At 42.3% G+C, this 22,067-nt stretch overlaps 1 protein-coding gene across 4 annotated transcripts in view; it reads left to right on the top strand.

Moving 5' to 3' along the window:
* Positions 1-22,067, top strand: part of HYCC1 (hyccin PI4KA lipid kinase complex subunit 1) — a 227,104-nt gene that overhangs the window by 122,625 nt on the left and 82,412 nt on the right. For all 4 annotated transcript variants that reach the window (XR_014225350.1, XM_082259372.1, XM_082259374.1 and 1 more), the window contains exon 7: positions 660-755. Coding sequence is in view for 3 of the 4 variants with exons in the window: in XM_082259372.1 (XP_082115498.1) it covers positions 660-755 (96 nt within the window). In the remaining variant the exon portion in view is untranslated. The remainder of the gene's footprint in view (positions 1-659; positions 756-22,067) is intronic.

The following is a 22,067-nucleotide window of genomic DNA, read 5'->3' as shown; positions in this document are numbered from 1 at the left end:
CAAAATGAATTCTGTCTGTATCATGCTGGCAGCTCTTCATTATCAGTGGTAAACTAAACTCCCTAGTCACCTCCTTAACATTAAGCCGGCCATACATAGATTGAAATTCGGCCAGTTCTGAAGGTATCGGCTGAATTTGGAACCATGTGTGGGCAGGCTGATTGTACTCAAGTCGATCCTTTGATCGATCTAGGTACAACCAGCCTATAGGAGTTTTCACATGCCATGACTGCCTGCTACTATAGCTGCTAGCAGTAATCATTGTGTCCTCCCGGGCTGGAAGGTTGCCCGCATCAAGTCATTTTCCTTCCTTCAACCCGTGGAAGGAATCCTCCATGGGCTGCCTTCCATAGAAGGGAAAAGCAAGATAGGATGTTTATGCAAGTGAAAAGGTAAGCAGCAACTTTTTATTTTTTTTTAAATTATGCGATTTGAATGGAAACCTGTAACAAATATAAAGTATGTGTATCCCAATTTGGCTGCAAAAGTGGAAATCTACTTTAAACCATTTGTGATCTGATCCTGTAGATATGTGGGCTCAAGATCGAACATAAAGGGGTAATGCAACTATTGTAAATCATGCAATTTCTTAGTTACGTCATTTACTGTCTTTAACCTTTTAAGAATATGTTGAATGTTTTCTCTTTTTTTTTTTGTAGATTTGAAGTACTGGCATTTCTTCTACTTTGTTATAATTCTGCCTTAAACTTCATGCCATCGCTTTCCCTCCGATCCCTGTGTCAAATGTCATCAAGGTAAGTTTGTAGTTTGCTTTCCATTGAAATTGCTCCGTGAGCAGCATGCATTTTGTATACAGCAGCTCTTGCTCTTGCTTCTGATGCAAGGATAGCTTACAGCAATCGTGTTTCCTGTACAGCTCAAAAAAGGTTGCATAAGCGTTATCCATGACAGCTGAGGTTCCAGCCCAGCACCCCCAGAATTGGCAGGCCAGTGAAATCTGAAATGTTGCCCTTCCTTTTTTTTTTTTTATTATTATTTTTTCTAACCTAACTATATCTGCCTTCATATACGATCCAGGTCAGCAGCTTACTAGGTAAAGTCACCAGACTCTGCCCTGGAAAATTTACAGTGAGTGTAGGAAAGAATTGCCCTTTTAAAATCACGTTTTGTTGCTTTGCAGCCTGAAATGAAGACGGACACAGTTTGTTTTATCCAGCTGTATTTAATCAGTGCAACTTATACCAACCAAGTGAAAGGTATAACACCAAGATGTCAGGGGAAAAAAATCAAAGAATTCAAAAACAGAATCACTGAATTGGTAAAAGGATTACCCAATACCCCCTTGTGTCAGTATTTTATTGAACAAACCTTTGCTTTGATTACATCGTTTAGTCTGTTGGGATATGTCTCTAATAATTTTGAATTTCTAGACATTGCAGTATTTGCCAATTCTCCTTTGCAGAACTGCTCAAGTTCAGTTGAATTTGATGGTGACCTTCTGTGGACTGCAGTCTTCAAGTCATTCCACATATTATCAATGGGGTTTACGCCTGGGCTCTAACTAGGCTATGCAAGGACATTTACCTTTTTCTCCTTCAATCACTGAGTGTTCATTTTTACGGTGTGCTTTGGGTCCTTGTCATGTTGGAAGGTAAACCTTCTTCTCATTGACAACTTTCTGGCAGAGGGCAGCTGATTTTCCTCAAGAATTTGATTCCATCCATTTTTCCTTCTATCCTGACAAGTGCTCATATTTCTAATGCTGAAAAACACCCCAATAATAGGATATTACCACCTCAGAATAGTGTTATTTGGACGGTGAGCTGTATTGGATTTCCGCCAGACATATCGTTTGTTGTTGAGGCCAGATAATTGCATTTTAGTCTCCTGACCATTCCACCTTTTTCCATGTAGCCTCAGAATTGTCGAGGTGCGTTTTGGCAAAGCTCAGTCATGACTGCATATGGCCTTTCTTGAGGAGTGTTTTTTTTTTTTTTTTTTTTCTTTTTCTTGCAACCCTCCCATACAAACCACATTTGTGGAGAATTAGTAATATTGTTATCTCGTGCACAGAATTACCACTGTTTGTCATAAATTCCTGCAACTGCTTCAGAGTTTCTGTAGGCCTCTTGATAGCCTCTCTGACCAGTTACCTTCTGGCTCTTTCATCCAGTTTGGAGCGATGTCCTGATCCAGGGAGGGTCTGTGTTGTACCAAATACCTTCCACTTAATAGAATTAACTGTGCTTCAAGGCATTAATAAAGCCTTTTTTACTTTTTTACTTTTTTTTTTTTTTTTTTGTATCCATCTTCTGACTTGTGCCTGTCCAACTTTTACCCAGAGATCTTTTGACAGTGCCTTGCCACCCATAGTTGATTGTTTGCTTCAGTTGCACAACCAGAGACTGAAATGCTCTGAGAAAGCTCTTTTCATGCTGAGATAATCAAAATGACAACAGCTGATCACAGTTGAAAGTTAAATGGCTTTACTTGCCATTAGAAAGTTGATTAGCTACACCTGGTCGAGTCTACAAGTCATTTTAGGGGGGTGATCCTTATACCAACACTGATTCTGTTTTTGAACGTTTATTTTTTTCTGACATGTTACTGTTCTATCTCTCACTTGCAAATACAGTAAAACATTGGTTTGAGAGTAACTTGGTTTAAGAGCGCTTTGCAAGACAAGCAAAATTTTCAAATAAATTTTGACTTGATATACAAGCGATGTCTTGATATACAAGTAGCCTCAAGTCACAGCTAAGTATAAAAGAGAAGAGAGGCGCCTCTAAGTGTAGCAATATGGTTAAATTTAATGAAGGTACAACATTTAGCAATTCACATGGTTGATGATTGGAACAGGCACATCTAAGGATGCAGGCATCTGGGGGTCAAGCTGTCCACATAGGACCATCCTCCGCACCGTCATCTACGTCATCCTTTCCATGCTGCCCCTCGCTTTCAGATCGCTTTACTGCAGGGTGGTCTTCCCGGTCAGGATTACAGACTGGCAGCCGGCGGTGCAGAAGATGGTCTATGTGAAAAGCTTTACCCCAGATGCCTGCATACTTAGATGTGCCTGTTTTATTCATCAACCATGTGAGTTGCTAAATGTTGTACCTTCATTAAATGGAACCATATTGCTACCCTGTAGCTCCTGCTGGATTTTGCTTCCAATCCCCTTCTGGAAGTGGCTATTTGTGGATGGACATTTTATGGTTACACAACCTATCGCAATGCTATAATCTTTTTATATGGACTATAAATTGAAGGATTTATGAATAAATGGTTGTGGAACGAATCATCTGAGTTTCCATTATTTCTTATGGGGAAATTCGCTTTGATATAAGAGTGCTTTGGATTACAAGCATGCTTCCGGAACGAATTATGCTCGCAATCCAAGGTTTTACTGTACAGCTAGATAAAACAAAAACTTTGTCTTTGTTGCAGGTTGCAAAGCAACAAAATGTAATTGTTCAAAAAGGGGGGGGGGGTTATTCTTTTCTATACCCACTGTATATTTAAACACTAGACAAGGTAATACCTATATTTTTGTTTCCTTTTTACTTTATAATAAAATAAGTGGACAAATGTGTCTCCAATATTTTCTGTCTGTTGAAGTTCATTGTCCCGTTCTGATAGGACTGAAAGGGCTTTGTATTTGCAGGTGGTTGCTGACCACTAATCCTCTTCCCATAGTTTATATTTGGTGATGAACTTATTTAAGTACACTGGTGTTAGTCCAGGAAACAGGTGCTTCTAACACAGAACTAGCATTGTATTAAAGAGGCTTAGTCACACCTGAACATGCAAATAGGGGCAGAACATTTCCTCAAACAGAAAAATATTAAAATGACTTATTTTTACCCTACATAATTATTTTTTATAGAGCTATCCGTTAACTTGTTTAAATGCTTTTAAATGTAGTCATTTAAGTTCTGCTTGCAATTCGTACTGCAATTTGAAATGTTTATGCCTACAAAGTCAGTCCATGTGTGTGACTGACATTTCTGATGGTTTCTTACACTGAGCCCAATGGAAATGTAAAGTACTATGGCTTTCAGCATGTGTAACCTAAAGTGGTATTAGGGCTAAAAACAATATTCATTATATTGCAGCTTACCAACTCTTAGACGTGGTGGCTGCATCGTTTTTATTTTTCACATGGTAAACTGACCAAGCTATCCAGCAAAACTTTCACTTAGAGGGTTGAACTATTTAACACTGACCAGAAAGCTTACAGTAGTCAGCTTTGTTTGATGTAAAACCTTTATCCCATAACCATACTGATCTATGGATTGGTAAACTGCAATATCTTACATTTTTGTTTTCAGGTTTAATAAGGTTGTGTTTCTTAAAGTTTATGTATATTCAAGTGCTAAAATCTTATATAAACTTTAACGTGTGAGTGTAATTTCAAAACTTGTTTTCAATATTTTTAAATCTGCAGCATTCATTAAAATACCTGGTGATCCTGCCATGAAAGTCATTGTTTGGGCATCTCCGGTCTGTAATTTGCTTTCCTGTGTTGTCACTAATGATGACCTTTTGGTTTGGCCTGAACGTTGTCCATCCCATCCTCTGCCCATGCCGCCCAATCAACTGCAACCATGGCATTCACTGCCCCAGACTACATGTACACAAAGGGGTGAGGAGGCCTTGTGCCCATATTAGGTCTTTGATGTCATGAGAATACCCACCTCTTTGTAGGAAGTGACAGGGAAATTACAGCTTTCTTTGTGGGTTCAGCCCAACTCCAGTTTAGACCAAATCCAAGTTCATTCTTAGTCTCCACCCTGTAACACAGGATTCTGGTGGAGACCAATGGTAGGTTCAACACATAATAAGCAGCACTGTTATCGTCGGGTAATTTGCTCTGGGAAATGTCATGCAGCCATCATTGAAGTGCATACATATGTAAACAAAAAGTAGCTACAAAGAGGAAACGAATGATGAAAAAGAGAGAAAAACAAGTATCTGTTTAAAAATGACAGTTTATAATGCACAGTGATCTAGCAGACTAAATTACATTCAGTTAGGATTTATTTCTATTGTAACTGTTTTGGTCTATATTTTTAATAGGTTTTAATAGACAGGGTTGGTAATTTGTACAAAATTGTAAGTTTGCAGCATCTTCATTCTGTTGGTCATTGCAGTGAGCTAAAGCTATCAATTCATACAGGACTTGCAGGTAACTGTACTGGGCCCGGCCTATTATTTAAACAGGGTGGTGCAGGGGGAAGGGGATCATGGACAGGGAGGGGGGTCAGTATGGAGGAGGGGGGGTCATTTACTGGAACCAATCCCCCTGTGACAGCTGAAAGCTGCCACCTTCTCTCCCTCCCACTGGATTTTAGCTTCTGCAGGGGAGCCACAGGGGATCAGTTCCAGTAAATGCGTTGTGATTGGTACCAATCCCTTACGGTGTTCATTTATAACTGAAGCATAGTAAACTGTTGGGTAGGCTCTGTGATTTCTAACAGCAGCCCTGCTTTAATATAATGTTTATTATAGAAAGTCATTGTATCCTAGAGAACATTATGCAATATAGGATCTCATCTACAGCTATACAGTCTGTAAAAAGCTAACATTGCTGCTCAGGAAAATGGGGAGACTGTATGAGGGTGGAGGGGCATGGTGTTCTTCATACATGGACTGCTTTATCTATGCAGAAGAATACTTTTTTATTTCTGGCTAAAGTAGTCCACCATTTTAGGCACTGGGTTCCGTGGGTGCAGTGTGCAGCACACCCTCCATGATATTAAATGCCAACATGCCTAACAGGCAACACTGCGTTCAAAATTGCCATTTTCAGTTCAAAGTGTATATCGTAACAAATATATGCAGTATGTCTCTGCAATATATTTATTACATTCATTTATATAGTGCCTATAATTTTCACAGCAATTTACATATTGTATCTTCACATCAGTCCCTAACCTCAAGGAGCTTGCAGTCCCAGTGTAGAAGAACAATACATGCACATTTTTTGAGGTTTTATTCCTTTAGAGACCCTGCAAGTACAGAAAAATGCTTATTTACAGTGCTTTGCGAAAGTATTCGGCCACCTTGAACTTTTCGACCTTTTGCCACATTTCAGGCTTCAAACATAAAGATATAAACCTGTAATTTTTTGTGAAGAATCAACAGGTGGGACACAATCATGAAGTGGAACGAAATTTATTGGATATTTCAAACTTCTTTTTTAACAAATAAAAATTATTCAGCCCCTTAAGTTAATACTTTGTAGCGCCACCTTTTGCTGTGATTACAGCTGTGAGTCGCTTGGGGTATGTCTCTATCAGTTTTGCACATCAAGAGGCTGAAATTTTTGCCCATTCCTCCTTGCAAAACCGCTCGAGCTCAGTGAGGTTGGATGGAGAGCATTTGTGAACAGCAGTTTTCAGTTCTTTGCACAGAGTCTCGGTTGGATTACATAGTGAGGTTGAAAAAAGACATCAGTCCATCCAGTTCAACCTATGATGTATGTGTGTGTTTGCTTTTAACCGTACATTGTATACCCCTGTATGTTGTGGTCTTTAAGGTGCCCATCTAATAGTTTTTTGAAACTATCAATGCTCCCTGCTGATACGACTGCTTGTGGAAGAGAATTCCACATCCTTACCGCTCTTACAGTGAAGAACCCTTACGCACTTGAAGGTTAAACCGCCTTTCTTCTAGTTTTAGTGAGTGGCCACGTGTCTTATTGTATCTCCTTTCTCTGAATAGTTTGTTCCTTATGCTCGGGTCACCAGTACAGTATTTGTACATTGATATCATATCCCCCCTCAATCGTCTCTTCTCCAGAGAGAATAGGTTCAGTGCTTGTAGTCTTTCCTCATAGCTAAAGTCCTCCATTCCCCTAATTATTTTTGTTGCCCTTCTCTGGACTTTCTCCAGTTACAGCACGTCCTTCCTGAGGACCGGTGCCCAGAACTGGACAGCATACTCCAGATGTGGCCGGACCAGAGTCTTGTAGAGTGGGAGAATAATCTCTTTATTTCTGGAGTGAATCCCCTTTTTTATACATCCCAGTATTCTGTTGGCTTTGCTTGCGGCGGCTTGGCATTGCATGCCACTGCCAAGCTTGTTGTCTACCAGTACCCCCAAGTCCTTTTCCATCCTAGACTCACCCAGAGGTTCCCCCTAGTGAGTAGCTTGCTTTCTGGTTTCTGGCCCCCAAGTGCATTACTTTACATTTTTCAACATTAAATCTCATCTGCCATGTAGTTGCCCACCCCGTTATTTTGTTCAGGTCCGCTTGCAAGGTTTCCACATCCTGCATAAAAGATATTGGCAAGCCTAGTTTAGTATCATCTGCAAATACTGAGATTGTACTAGATATCCCCTCCTCTAGATCATTTATGAATAAATTAAACAGGATTGGTCCCAGGACAGATTCAGGTCTGGACTTTGACTTGGCCATTCTAACACCTGGATATGTTTATTTGTGAACCATTCCATTGTAGATTTTGCTTTATGTTTTGGATCATTGTCTTGTTGGAAGACAAATCTCCGTCCCAGTCTCAGGTCTTTTGCAGACTCCATCAGGTTTTCTTCCAGATCCAGTTTTATATCTTTATGTTTGAAGCCTGAAATGTGGCAAAAGGTTGCAAAGTTCAAGGGGGCCGAATACTTTTGCAAGGCACTGTATCTGCCAAAAAACGCACTCTGCTCCTAATTTCCTATTCTTGCCTGACAGCACACAACTTATGTGTAACTGAGTGGTCTCAGCCCTGCCCATTCTTTTTTTTCCCAAACTACTTACTTTACCTCCAAAGCATAGGTTCCTTCTTTTCTACTCTTCCCCAATATTGTTGATATTCATGTACCCTTTAATGTAGAACCATCTCTGCCAATCTCCTTCCTACACTCATGCAATGCATTCCATGAATGGGTGATGGAGTAGTGGAATGGATGAATCCCCTCTTCCCATTCACAGGACACCATGCATTGTTTGTTTGATAATAATAATACATGTTCTATGACTGGAAGAGAGGGCAGAAGGGGTATGTGAACAGCCATAGGTCCTAACGTTCCCCAAGACCATCGCTCAGGGCAGTATCTGGCAGTTGTAAAGCAGGTACTCGAGGATGATTTTAAGATGAAGCAGCCACCTGCAGGTAATGGGATATACTCCACTACACAAAACTAGTGTATATATGTGTTTACATACATATACACATGTATATTATTTTTCTAACTTTAACCTCCCTGAACTCTTTACTAAATGCTAATCAGATTATGACTACGCCAATATTTACATACGATTTTATTTTCGATTCATATACATCATATTTTCGCATCTGCATCTCACTTATCTCTTTTTGGTTATATCCGTAGCTGTCGAGCTATCGGTTTCATTCGATATGTTCTTGGTACATTCGATTTTACACCTTGTGACGTGTCATGTTCTAACACATTTGAGGTACTGTTAAATATCCAGTGGGAGTTAAAATACTCTTGCTTAAACTGTATATTGGTCATACTTCACACGTCCTTTCTGGTTGACTAGACCTAGTGCCCAGGTAACATTGACCTTATGGTTTCTTTTGTTTATTTCCCATAGTTCTTATTTCTACATATCCACAGGACTTACAAGTCTGAGTTTCGATGCAGTCAATACAAGCGGGTATTTCCTCAGCCTTTCATAGTCACACTTTATAATCTATTCACCACTTTTGCTTCTTATCACATACATGTCAATTTTTGTTGTACATACATCACTTATCCTGTCACCACTACAGTTGTCACCCGTCACGCTTACGGGTACCTACGGATTGAGATGTTCATTCATTATGTAGCACTACTCCCTTGGGAGCTGCTGATTAGGGGTTCCCCTGGGTTACTATTAGCCACAACATGACAGTTTGACATTTTTCCCAAGTGTTTTAGCTTAGTCAGGAAACAGTCCAGTAGCTTCGGTTTTTATTTGGAACTTGGATAGGAGAAGGGAATGAGTGAGATACTCCAACTTTATACAACTATGCACAATTGGCTGGGACAACTTGAAAATGCTGAGTAACGCTAGTCACGGCTAGGCCGCTGCTTCTCTTTGCCCTTAGCTGTGAAGTATAAGTAAATGAGCTTTCTGAGGTAATCTTTACTGTATTGCTGAATAACTTCAGGGCCCTTTCTGGCACCCCTTTTGTTCCTATTCTTCAGGGTCAACTATACGAGAACCCCTTTACTGATAAACTTCCTGTGTGAGCTAGCTTCTTGATCCCATGACTTCTCTTAGGCAGACCCTTAGGCAGCGCTCTGGATCCTCTGCAGCTCAGCTCCACACACCTGGTTCACTAAGTCGACCGCCTGAACCATCTCCCTCACACCTACAGGAGGAGAGACAGCCATCCACCTCCTCCTGGGACTTTGCTACTGCCAAAAGACACCCTGCCTCATGGCGCTCCCCACTTTTATCATCGATCTCATGATGCACCTCTCCAGATGCCAACCCACTGGGACAGTACAAAAGCTGTGTATCATTGGCCAGGATTTCACCACTGTCCAACAGGCCTCCCATTGGATACAGTGGGGACACTCCCTCAGACCAGATGAATAAACACGAAGCACAGAGAACAGACCTAACCAAAGATCAGGCTCCCCTGATATGCAGCAGGAGCATTAGATGCTTTTATCTAGCACCTGTCTAGGAGGGTGCTACAATTAATTGATTTGTTTGGTGGCAAGACTCATCTGTTAACACATACATCTTGCGTTTACAACATATCGCATACACTCATACCCCTTACCTGGCTTGAGTTTACGTTGTTAATTTGCCTGGTGCGCCTGAGGTAACTCGGGCTCTATCACACTCAACGACTGACACGCTTTCAGTCTTGTGCAACTCTTCTCACATGCCTAGTCCTAATGCCTTGATCCCATCTGAGGAATTTTCCTTCAAATATACATCAGTTGATCAGGCTATCTAATTCATAATCAGTATCGGTAAGAATGCTTGGCTGTCTGAAGCCGATATTTCTGATGCCTTCAAGCTTCTCCTCATATTGCCTTCCCTCTGGCAGTGGCATGGTACCAAGTTGAGAGGTCTGTATTTTCTCTTCAGTTCATCGAGACACAGCTCCATAGGGTTATGCTGCCCTCTACAGGAGTAGGACTAGGCAGACAACACAAAAGCTTGGCTACGCTCTGTGGGCTGTCAGCTAGCATAATCCCACTCTCTGCTTAGAAATACTCAGTTTTTGTTTGCTTAGTTCAGGAGTAGGACCTAGTCTCCTTGCCAGTCCCTAGGTCCTGGCATTTTTGTCTGTCTTTTTGCAGTTTTGATTTTGAATAAGGTTTTTTTAATGTAGCGATCTTCTAGCAACTTCTGGGGGCTGAGCGACAGGCTGGACTATTGCAGTTCCAGTGGTCCCCTCAGCCCGGCCAGCGAGAATGTGCAGATCGTAGCTCCGTGCTCGGTCGGCCGCGACAAAGCCCCACTGGATGGGGGCTGGCCCACGAACTAAATGTGTCGCAAGGTCACATACGACCGGTTCTCAGCCTGTGTCGCAGCGTTCCTTCTGGCTGACAGCTCCCCCACTTCAGTGGCGAGAAGGTTTCTGTCTTGGAAGTGTTACCTATACGCTTTGTTGGATCAGTAAGTAAGGGCTGCCTCCTCTGCTTCCCTGGATAAAGTGAGGGGTGCAGGCACTCCCTGGGCTGGTTGGTCCCTCTGGGGTTTGCCCCATCCATGTCTTTTGTGAGGGGACATCTTCGCTGCTTCCGGGGGCCATGGCCTTGCCGAGTCAGCGACCAGGGGGTCTACATGGTGGTTATATCCAGTTATTGTCCTTGGGAAAGGTTCCTTCCTTCCAATGTGCACCTGCCCCTGGATCGGCTGCATGCTCTGTTGTGGCAGGGCAGAACTTGTCCCAGGGTTTGTTTGTTCCTGTTCCGGTGTCAGAACGTTTTTCGGGGGTAATATTTATACCCTTTCATGGCTCCCAGGAAGGAGGGCAAGTTTTTAGGATGCCTATTTGCACATCCCTATATCCAACCGGCATTAGCGGGGTGGTTTCTGAATTTTCAGAAGTCTGCCCTGGTTCCGACCAGAAGATTGGATTATCTGGGGCTGACTCTGGATTCCGCTCTGACAAGAGTTTTCTTTTCCCAGAAGCAATTGCAGCAGTTGCGTTCTGTGATTCAACTGCTGCTAGCCCACAAGTGGTCGTCCCTTTGGGCATTTATACGAGTGTTGGGCCTGATGGTGTCCACCTTTGAGGCAGTTCCATTTTCACAGTTCTACACGAGACTCCTTCAAAAGGAGATGCTGGTTAATGGGATGAGTGTCCCAAGTCGCTGGACGATGTGATTGGTCTGTGTCAGGTGATGAGAGTTCTCCAGTCTGGTGGCTGTGCTCCCCGACCTTGATACAGGGCAAGTCCTTTCTCCCCTTGTACTGGACATTATGACAGATGCCAGTCTGTCCGTGTGGGGAGGGGTCCTGGAGCTGTACTCGGCCCAGGGCTTTTGGACGTTGAAAGAGTCCAGATTGCTCATCAATGTTTTGGAACTTTGAACGATCAGGCTTGCCTGGATCAAAGCAGCTCCAGGGGCTCCCAATGTGGAGCAATGTCATGGCCCTGGCTTATGTGAATCACCAGAGCGGCACAAAGAGTGTGTTGGCGGTCCTGGAGATGTCCAGAATTCTCCGGGGGCAGAACTGTTCGTTCCAGCTATCTCCGCTGTGCATAATTTCAGGCATAGAATGTTAGTGGGCGGATTACTTCAGTCGTCAGACATTGGACTAGGGGGTCTGGTCTCTTCATCCGGACGTGTTTTTATATGTCAGTCTGTTTGGTCACGAGATCCTCTGGCAGATGCCACGGACGCTTTGGGGACTTCATGGAGCAGGTGCCATCTGTTATACGCCTTCCCTCCCGCTCCAGCTTCTTCTGCCACTTCTACGCAGGATCGAGGCCGGTAGGATTCGGTTTCTCCTCTCAGGGACGATCTGTTGTGTAAGGGGCCGATCTTCTATCCTGTTTTGCAGTCGCTGGCTTTGACGGCCTGGCTGTTGAGAGCCAGGCGCTGAACTGGCTCAGTGTTTCCGACCATTTTGAAGGCGAGGAAATCTGCATCTCAAAAGCCTTTTCGGATGTGGAAGGCATACATTTCCTAGTGTGAGGTTCAAGGAGTCCATCGTTGTTCGTTTTTCGGTGGCTCAGATTCTGGCCTTTCTTTAAGGGGGTGTTGATTAGAAACTGGTTTTGAGCACTGTGCAAGGCCAAGTGTCTGCTTTGCAGTCTGCCTTTTGGCTTCCCATTAACTGGTGCATATCTGCCTTCAGGTGGTTGTCTTTTTACTCCGCCTGTAAGTTCCCCTTTGCCACCATGGGATTTGAACCTGGTTCTGTTGGTTCTTCAAAAACCTCCCTTTGAAAAAGTACGTAAGATCCCTTTCCTTACACTGTCACATGAGGTCACATGCTCGCAGGGGTTTCAGAGTTGGTGGTTGAAGTACAGACGGGTTGTGGAAGGGGCTCCTGCTTCCTCTACCATTTCCAGATGGATCAGACTGACAGTGACCCGTGCTTATTCACTTATGGGTCGGGTTTCCCCTTTCCTTTTGATGGCACATTCTACTAGGGCACTTAGTGCTTTTTGGGCCTTCTGTCATCAGGCGTTGGTGGCGCAGGCCTGTACGGCGGCCACTGGGTCGTTGGTGCGTACTTTTACAAAGTTTTGCATAGTGGATGTATTGTTATCTGCGGATGCCTACTCTGGCCGCAAAAGCTTTGCGGGCTGCGATTTTTAGAGGGTTTGTTTTTTCCCTCTTGAGCGTGTATTTCAGGTTGGGCTCCTGTTCTAGTTTAGCTACCATTACCTGGATTGGCTTGTGTTTAGCTTTGGGTTTGTTGTGCCCACCCCTCATGTTTGGCACTGCTTTGGGACATCCCTATGGTGAAGAATATGGAGCTGTGTTTGTCAATGAACGGAAAAGAATATAGGATTTTTGTACTCACCGTAAAATCCTTTTCTCTGAGTTCATTGACACAAAGCACCCACCCCTCTGAGTTTTGTTTATGCTTCTGTTACTGCTTTTTACAAAACTGAGTATCACTGAGCAGCGAGGGGGATTATGCTAGCGGAGTACAGCCCACGGGGCGTAGCCAAGCTTTTGTGTTGTCTGCCTAGTCCTACTCCTGTAGAGGGCAGTATAACCCTATAGTGAAGAATATGGAGCTATCTGTCAATGAACTCAGAGAAAAGGATTTTACTGTGAGTACAAAAATCCTATTTCCCTACCAAACTTGCTTTCGGGTCCTAAAGTAGCCCCTGGCTGTTCGATACCTTCGCGCAGGTACTAAATTGGATTTTCATGCATGAAGCTCACTGTTGGGTCATACACTCTCTAGACGATTACCTCTTTATTGAAAGTCCTAAACAAGCCCCTACCGATCTACAAAAGCTCATGGCAGTTTTTTTTCTGCACTTAATGTCCCAGTGGCAGAAAATTGAGGGCCCAGCTACTGCGCTCACCTTTTTGGGGATTATGTTTGACATCCAGTCCATGCAGGCTAGTCTGCCTGCGGACAAATTAGCTTTATGATCTCCCAAGCCTGTACCAGGAAGGAACTGCAATCACTGCTAAGAATGCTAAACTTTGCTAGGAGAATTATTCCCCAAGGTAGGTCCTTCTTTTTTAGGTTGCTAGCATTGTTACCCACAGCCCCCGACTCTGATTTTCGGATCTAACTAGATCCCGCGGCCTTATCAGATTTACACATGTGGGTCGAGTTCCTCCAGCGTTGGAATGGCATTGCTATGTTTATTCCTGCAGTGTCCATGTCATCTCCCCTGCGGTATTACTGATGCTGCAGCCACCAAAGGCTATGTGGCAATTTTTGGTACTCGCTGGTTAGCAGGACCATGGCCTGACGAAAGTCTGGCAATTCCCAGGTTTGCACAAATGTCATCACACTTTGAAATTTACCCTATAGTTTCCGCAGCACAGGTGTGGGGTCACCAATGGACAGGTAACACTGTTGTTTTCTCCACAGACAATCAGGCCACATCCAAAATGATTTAACAAAGGAAGGTCAAGTTCATTACTAATCATGTCCATTGTACGCAGGTTCATTTCGCTTTGTCTCCAATACAAATTCCATTTTCACTGCAGATTCATCAAAAGTGTAGATATAACAGCCACAGATGATTTATCACAATTTAATTATCCACTGTTTTTCCAGTAGGTTGCAGACGCCATCGCCACTCTCCCCCCCGCACTACTCACTATTAACAATGGATTAGATGCTCACTGGGCCTGTGTGGTAGCATTGATCGACAAGTCATTATCAGCCAACACAAGGAAAAGGCGTACAATATGGCTTGGAATACTTTCCAGTCTCCGTACCCCAGTCTAAATTTCGACATTCAATACCTGCTGGCTTTCGTAGCCTACTACCTCTCCCAGCTTAATCTTTCTCACAACACCGTTAAGACCTATTTGGCAGGAATTCAACACTTTGCATCCTTACTGCACGCCAATAGACCCTCTGTTTTTTTTCGGCACACCCCATTAAGGCAAAATTAAAGGGGATTCAGAAGAATACCCCCCCTCTCCAGCCAACAACTATATTGAGCCAGTTCTCTTCTCTACACTGTCTACACTAGCCACAAACTTTCCACATTACACACTGTTTGCAGCTCCTCACTCCACCTTCCATGGTCCTACGTCATTGGCCTACTTGGACAGTGTGTAATTTTGACTGTCACATCTTGGCATCCATCATACAGACTATTGTTACTGTACAGAATTATCCCCAATTATACATATCCACATCACTAAAATTAAAAAGAAAACACGTCGCACAAAGCAATCACGGCATGTAATCTGATACTGTCATATGAATTGCACTATGAATGGCTATAATATAATCGCCCAATGACTGTCAAAGAACCTAATGTCACCATGCAAAATCTCATGACACTAATTAAGTGACTTTTATATAATCTGTCACACTCATTACCATATCACTGTAGATCATTAGTCACAAACCATTATAGAAACATAGAAACATAGAATGTGTCGGCAGATAAGAACCATTTGGCCCATCTAGTCTGCCCAATATATCTGAATCCTATGAATAGTCCCTGGCCCTATCTTATATGAAGGATAGCCTTATGCCTATCCCATGCATGCTTAAACTCCTTCACTGTATTTGCAGCTACCACTTCTGCAGGAAGGTTATTCCATGCATCCACTACTCTCTCAGTAAAGTAATACTTCCTCCTATTACTTTTAAACCTTTGCCCCTCTAATTTAAAACTGTGTCCTCTTGTGGTAGTTTTTCTTCTTTTAAATATGCTCTCCTCCTTTACCGAGTTGATTCCCTTTATGTATTTAAAAGTTTCTATCATATCCCCTCTGTCTCTTCTTTCTTCCAAGCTATAAATGTTAAGGTCCTTTAACCTTTCCTGGTAAGTTTTTTCCTGCAATCCATGTACTAGTTTAGTAGCTCTTCTCTGAACTCTCTCTAGAGTATCTATATCCTTCTGGAGATATGGCCTCCAGTACTGCGCACAATACGCACAAGCAATGTCTCTGTAAGAAAAAAGAAGAAAAAAATCTAGCCACCAAATAGTAGTTCGTATTCTCCTTTTGGTACAGTAGATAAACCATTCACCCAAAGGGCACTGCATGCTCCTATAAAATGTTTGCTTTTAAAGTCCATTGAAAGCCTAAAAGATCCACCCAATCAGATTACTTTCCTACCAGTTTATGACTAGAATATACTATTAATGGTATTATAAGAACATTGAGCACTTCTTGAGGCATCCACTGGATAAATGGTATAGACATGATATGGATGATATGATTTGACTGGATGAATGCTTTTTAATCTGCCTACTTCCATATCTGTGTCTGCATTAAAACATGACTGGGGTATTGCCCAATGTTACGGCTGCCATGACACGACCCAACTACCACACACTTTCTTTTTACCCACCTTAAAATAACTTCAGACCAAAACATCTTTATTTTGGGTTTTATTGGCCATAGCAGCTCTTAAACAACCATAAAAAAAACAAAAAAACAAATCTCTTCATTACATAATATTACATTCTTTTTTAACAAAAAACATAACTGAACATAAACAGCCTGATATAGCTACCTGTTCTTCTAATGGGTCCTAAGATTTTTGAAAGCACCCCTTGAATAACCAACTGGCTGTATCTAGCACCAGTTTGCGTCACCAGGGGCCCCTAGCCGCAATTACACCGGCTCGGGGACAAATATTTATCCATTCTCCAGCAGATACAGCCATCTTAACCACTTCCATATTGCTTTAGACACTTATTAGGGCAGGTACACCCATACCGAAGATGGGCCCAGACCCTCGTTCTCCAAAGAACGCAACCATCCCCTGCCTTCAAAAACCCAGCGACCTCTGCCTGCTATGACACCCAATATATAAAAAAGGGGACAGGAGGGCGGGAGAATCTTGTACTACGCTGTCCCCCTGCTAACTGATGCTAAAAGCAGCACCTCCCCCCAGAAGACCCCTAGGACCACCCCCTGCCCCACGCCTATCCTGCACCAATAAGGTACAGTGGGTACGGAAAGTATTCAGACCCCCTTAAATTTTTCACTCTTTGTTATATTGCAGCCATTTGCTAAAATCATTTAAGTTCATTCTTCTTCCTCATGAATGTACACATAGCACCCCATACTGACAGAAAAACACAGAATTGTTGACATTGTTGCAGATTTATTAAAAAAGAAAAACTGAAATATCACATGGTCCTAAGTATTCAGACCCTTTGCTCAGTATTTAGTAGAAGCCCCCTTTTGATCTAATACAGCCAGGAGTCTTTTTGGGAAAGATGCAACAAGTCTTTCACACCTGGATTTGGGGATCCTCTGCCATTCCTCCTTGCAGATCCTCTCCAGTTCTGTCAGGTTGGATGGTAAACGTTTGTGGACAGCCATTTTTAGGTCTCTCCAGAGATGCTCAATTGGGTTTAAGTCAGGGCTCTGGCTGGGCCATTGAAGAACAGTCACAGAGTTGTTGTGAAGCCACTCCTTCGTTATTTTAGCTGTGTGCTTAGGGTCATTGTCTTGTTGGAAGGTAAACCTTCGGCCCAGTCTGAGGTCCAGAGCACTCTGGAGAAGGTTTTTGTCCAGGATATCCCTGTACTTGGCCGCATTCATCTTTCCCTCGATTGCAACCAGTCGTCTTGTCCCTGCAGCTGAAAAACACCCCCACAGCATGATGCTGCCACCACCATGCTTCACTGTTGGGACTGTATTGGACAGGTGATGAGCAGTGCCTGGTTTTCTCCACACATACCGCTTAGAATTAAGGCCAAAAAGTTCTATTTTGGTCTCCTCAGACCAGAGAATCTTATTTCTCACCATCTTGGAGTCCTTCAGGTGTTTTTTAGCAAACTCCATGTGGGCTTTCATGTGTCTTACACTGAGGAGAGACTTCCGTCGGGCCACTCTGCCATAAAGCCCCGACTGGTGGAGGGCTGCAGTGATGGTTGACTTTCTACAACTTTCTCCCATCTCCTGACTGCATCTCTGGAGCTCAGCCACAGTGATCTTTGGGTTCTTCTTTACCTCTCTCACCAAGGCTCTTCTCCCCCGATAGCTCAGTTTGGCCGGACGGCCAGCTCTAGGAAGGGTTCTGGTCGTCCCAAACGTCTTCCATTTGAGGATTATGGAGGCCACTGTGCTCTTAGGAACCTTAAGTGCAGCAGAAATCTTTTTGTAACCTTGGCCAGATCTGTGCCTTGCCACAATTCTGTCTCTGAGCTCTTCAGGCAGTTCCTTTGACCTCATGATTCTCATTTGCTCTGACATGCATTGTGATCTGGAAGGTCTTATATAGACAGGTGTGTGGCTTTCCTAATCAAGTCCAATCAGTATAATCAAACACAGCTGGACTCGAAGGTGTAGAACCATCTCAAGGATGATCAGAAGAAATGGAAAGCACCTGAATTAAATATGAGTGTCACAGCAAAGGGTCTGAATACTTAGGACCATGTGATATTTCAGTTTTTCTTTTTTAATAAATCTGCAACAATGTCAACAATTCTGTGTTTTTCTGTCAGTATGGGGTGCTATGTGTACATTCATGAGGAAGAAGAATGAACTTAAATGATTTTAGCAAATGGCTGCAATATAACAAAGAGTGAAAAATTTAAGGGGGTCTGAATACTTTCCGTACCCACTGTAAGTCCTCTAGTTTTCTTTACCCCTTATTAACCCTTGGTTAACTCTCACCCATGCTGTCAAACCCAGTCATGTAGGCCATTCGCTTATGCTGCACCTTCAGCTGCTGGCCTGTTGCTTTATAAGGCTGCTCTATTTACCTGATCCTCTGTATGTTTCAAAGTGTAGTCACCCTCAAAGATAATACATTTCAAATAACTTCAATATTGTGAATTAAACATTTTAAAAAAAATGTTACCAATGCCCATAACTGTGTTTTTAACAACTATTTCATTTTTAAAGCACAGTTAAAATGAACATCAACATCGGGAATTTTCTGCACAGATGCCCCGCCAAAGACAAATCCCTGGTGCCCATATCTGCAGAATACTCCCTTAGCATGAAGAGCCAAAGTATAATCAGAGTTGAGTCCATCTGCGCTCCATTTACAGCACAATGGCTAAAACATATGTATTCAATACCCTAATGCGCTACACTGCTTACTGCAATTGACCACATTTTCATTTGTTTTTCTTGCTATGCAAGAGATTTAACAGATTTGTATTTTTCTCTGCCATAATTTGCTGTTTTGAAAAACGACTAATTCAGTAGTGTAATTTTTTTTTATTTTTCTGCCATCTTTGTCCCATTAGGGAGATTCCCCTTCACTTCCTGTCTCATAGCCAAATAGGAAAGGAGAGGAAATCCCTGGAAATTAAGGGAATTCCTTAGGGACCCCCAGATCACAGGAACTGTCTCCTTGTTGGAGATTTTCTTTGTATTACTTTTCTGGGGACAGCTCAGAATTTGGGATTTCCTTTTACTTTCACTTTCAAAGAGCTAACCATAACCAGGACAAATAGAGGGTGAATCTCCTTAACGGGGGGGGGGGGGGGGGGGCACAGACAGCAATAAAAACTGACAAGCGTTCTATCCCTCTTCACTTTATCTAAAACTTAAAAAAAAAAAAAATTTTGCCTTAGTTATACTTTAATCATTTAACCACTTCTGGACCGCCCGCCGAGTTTTACATCGGTACTTTGACGTTAAATACCGGGGTTATGGCAGAAGATAGTTGCCATAACCCTGGTATTTTTTTTAAAGTGCGGGCGGTCCACTTTAACATAAGGGTGGTTCCAGTGGCAGATTCGCCACGGTATCACCCTTATGGGTGGCGGTAGAGGTGCCCCCTGCTTCCCGGTTGTTTTCCCTGCTTCCCAGATCTGCCAGTAGCGGGGAAAACTATCAGGTCTGCTGTCCCCTCAGACAGGGCAAGATGGCCCTCACGTGACTCTATGGCCTTGGAAGACTGAAGCGACGTCATTTGTCGCTTTCTAGCAACCGATTTAAAGAGCCCATTTTTATTTTTTTAAAGATGAAAAAAGTGCTTTTTTTTTTTTTTTTTTTCCTTTTTTATGTAGATGTGAGATCTGAGGTCTTTTTGACCCCAGATCTCATATTCAAGAGAGCATGTCATGCCTATTTCTATTACAATTGATGTTTACATTCCTTGTAATAGGAATAAAAGTGATCTAAAATGTTTTTTTTTTTAAAAGTATAAAAATAAAGAAAATTTGAAACTGCGCTGCAGCCGTATATAGGCTGTAGCGCGGATGGGAAGCAGTTAATTTCCATCAAAACGACGTGGCATCTTTTCATTCCTAACACATTAGCCAGTCCAAATCAGTATAGATATCCATCATATGATATTTTTCCCCATTGAGATCTGATGTGTTTTCAAAGTGTTCCTTTAATTTTCTTGAGCAGTGTATATACTTGTATCTCTTTTCTAATGGTCAGTTACACTGTATCTACTTTGCATTCCATTAACTAATGCCGGTTTGCTGCCACTTATCTGCCAGTAAGCATCAAGATATCCACAAAGATCTTGACTTCTCAAATTCTTCAATGACTGTTAACAGCCACTAGCAATAATCACATGTAAAATCCTACAGGCTGATTGTAATATACATACATAGTTTAAAAGTGGTTGTAAAGCTACTATGATAGGATCATACATTCCCCTCTGTTAAATAAGGACATGTACCTCACTGCATGTGTTTTTATAAAAAAATATGTGGACTTCTACCTTATTTCAGAGCGTTTCCCATCGCCCACGTAAATCCTCGCCACTCTCTTCTCCTGGGCTGACAAATACAGTGGGATGAGGAGAGTGGCAAGGAGTCACGTGAGCGCCGGGAGACACTATGAAATAAGGTAGAAGTCTGCATATTTTTTTATAAAAGACTTGCACTGGGGCACATGTCCTTTTTTTAACAGAGGGGATTATATGATCAAAACATAGTTTTTAGCAGCAGGAAGGGAAGGGACCAAGAGCAGGGTGGCCCTGACGCAGCAGACCAGGAGGGAGGAGAGTAGGACAGAGGAGAGTTGCGGATGACGGCGGCACGTAAATTGACCACGGTGTCAGGGCTCAGCAGCCGTGATAAACTGTCAGTTTACAGGGGGGGGGTTGTCAGAACTGGCTGGAACAGCGTAGATTTGAACTATGTATGGCCGGCTTTGGTGAATGTGGTAAAATTTTACTTTGTAAAAAAAAAAAAAAAAGCTACTGTACTTTTGCTTACGCATGATTGGATGGAAGTCAGCAGAGCTTCACCTCTTTTACTAAGCTTTGGGGATAGTTCTCTTGCAAAGTGAACAGTTTGTTTTTCATAACTCAACACATGAAAATGTAAACGAATCTCAGAATTGTTGCACCCTTTAGGCTGCATTCACACTTGAGCGTAGCGTTTTTCAGGCGTTTTTTACTGCAATTTTTTTACTGCAATTTTTTTCACAATTTTTTACCACGATTTTCAGGTGTTTTTTTCAGGCGTTTTTGGAGGCAGGCATTGACATCTATCAAAAACGCTGGTAATCAGCCCAAAAAGAAGCTCATGTACATTTTTTAGCTACAGGCGTTTTGCTTCAGGCGTTAAAACGCTCAGATGTGAACAGGGGCCATTTAAATGGATGGGGTTTTACTTGTTGGGCGTTTTGGAACGTGTTTTTTTAGCGGTTTTTGGGCTGAAAAATGCTTAACGCCCAGGTGTGAATAGAGCCTTAGGGAAAGCTGACGTTTTAAACAAATATTGTTGTTACCATTGCTGTAAGCAGAAGTCCCATCAGTGTTCTTTTTCGATTTAGTTTTAGTAATATTTTAGTTGACTAAAATAGTGTTCATTTACTGAAATTAACACTGCTGTAATGCACACAGTGCTCTGGATGGTGGTCTAAGGAGGCCTGTAATGCACACAGTGCTCTAGAAGGTGATCTGAGGAGGTCTGTAATGCACACAGCGTTCTAGGTGGAGGTCTGAGAAGGCCTGTAAATACTGCTAAATAGAATTAATTTTCATCATAGTTTTCGTCAGTTGATGAATATTTGGGGTACTTTTCGTTAAGTGTCAGTCACTGGAAACATGCCACTGATGAATATTATGACAACATTTTTCGTCAACGAAATGAGGACTGAATCCCACTAGGTATTTTTAAGTATTACAAAAGCTTTTAAAGCTGCAGCCTTCAGTATACGAATCCCTTATCCTAACTTCACTACCTTTTTTTAAGTCCTTAATCCAAAACAAACATGCAGCCAATGAAATCTAAAAAGTGAATTCCATCCTGAATACCTGATTTAGATGGTTGAAAGTAGTTGAAGGATAAGACTTATGGACTGGACCTTGAAATGTTTTTATGTATAGCTTTTAAATTTCTGTCCTGCAAGTTCTTTTTAATGAGTAATTTGACAAAGCCCAAATTTTAGAGCAGCAGTATAAATCATTGCTATTTTATTTGTTATTATTGGCATTCCAGTCAAAATTATCTGAATCATTAGATCTAAATGTAACCCCAACCCACTAAGATGGGCACACGGTTTGTACGTTTATCGTTGCCTCCTTAGCTTATCCTTGGGTTTTAAACTGCTCAGCACTGATGTCT

This window comes from Pelophylax lessonae, assembly GCF_965119305.1.
Source record: "Pelophylax lessonae genome assembly, chromosome: 5".
Taxonomy (NCBI): Eukaryota; Metazoa; Chordata; class Amphibia; order Anura; family Ranidae; genus Pelophylax; species Pelophylax lessonae.
This window is presented reverse-complemented; position numbering and strand designations above follow the sequence as displayed.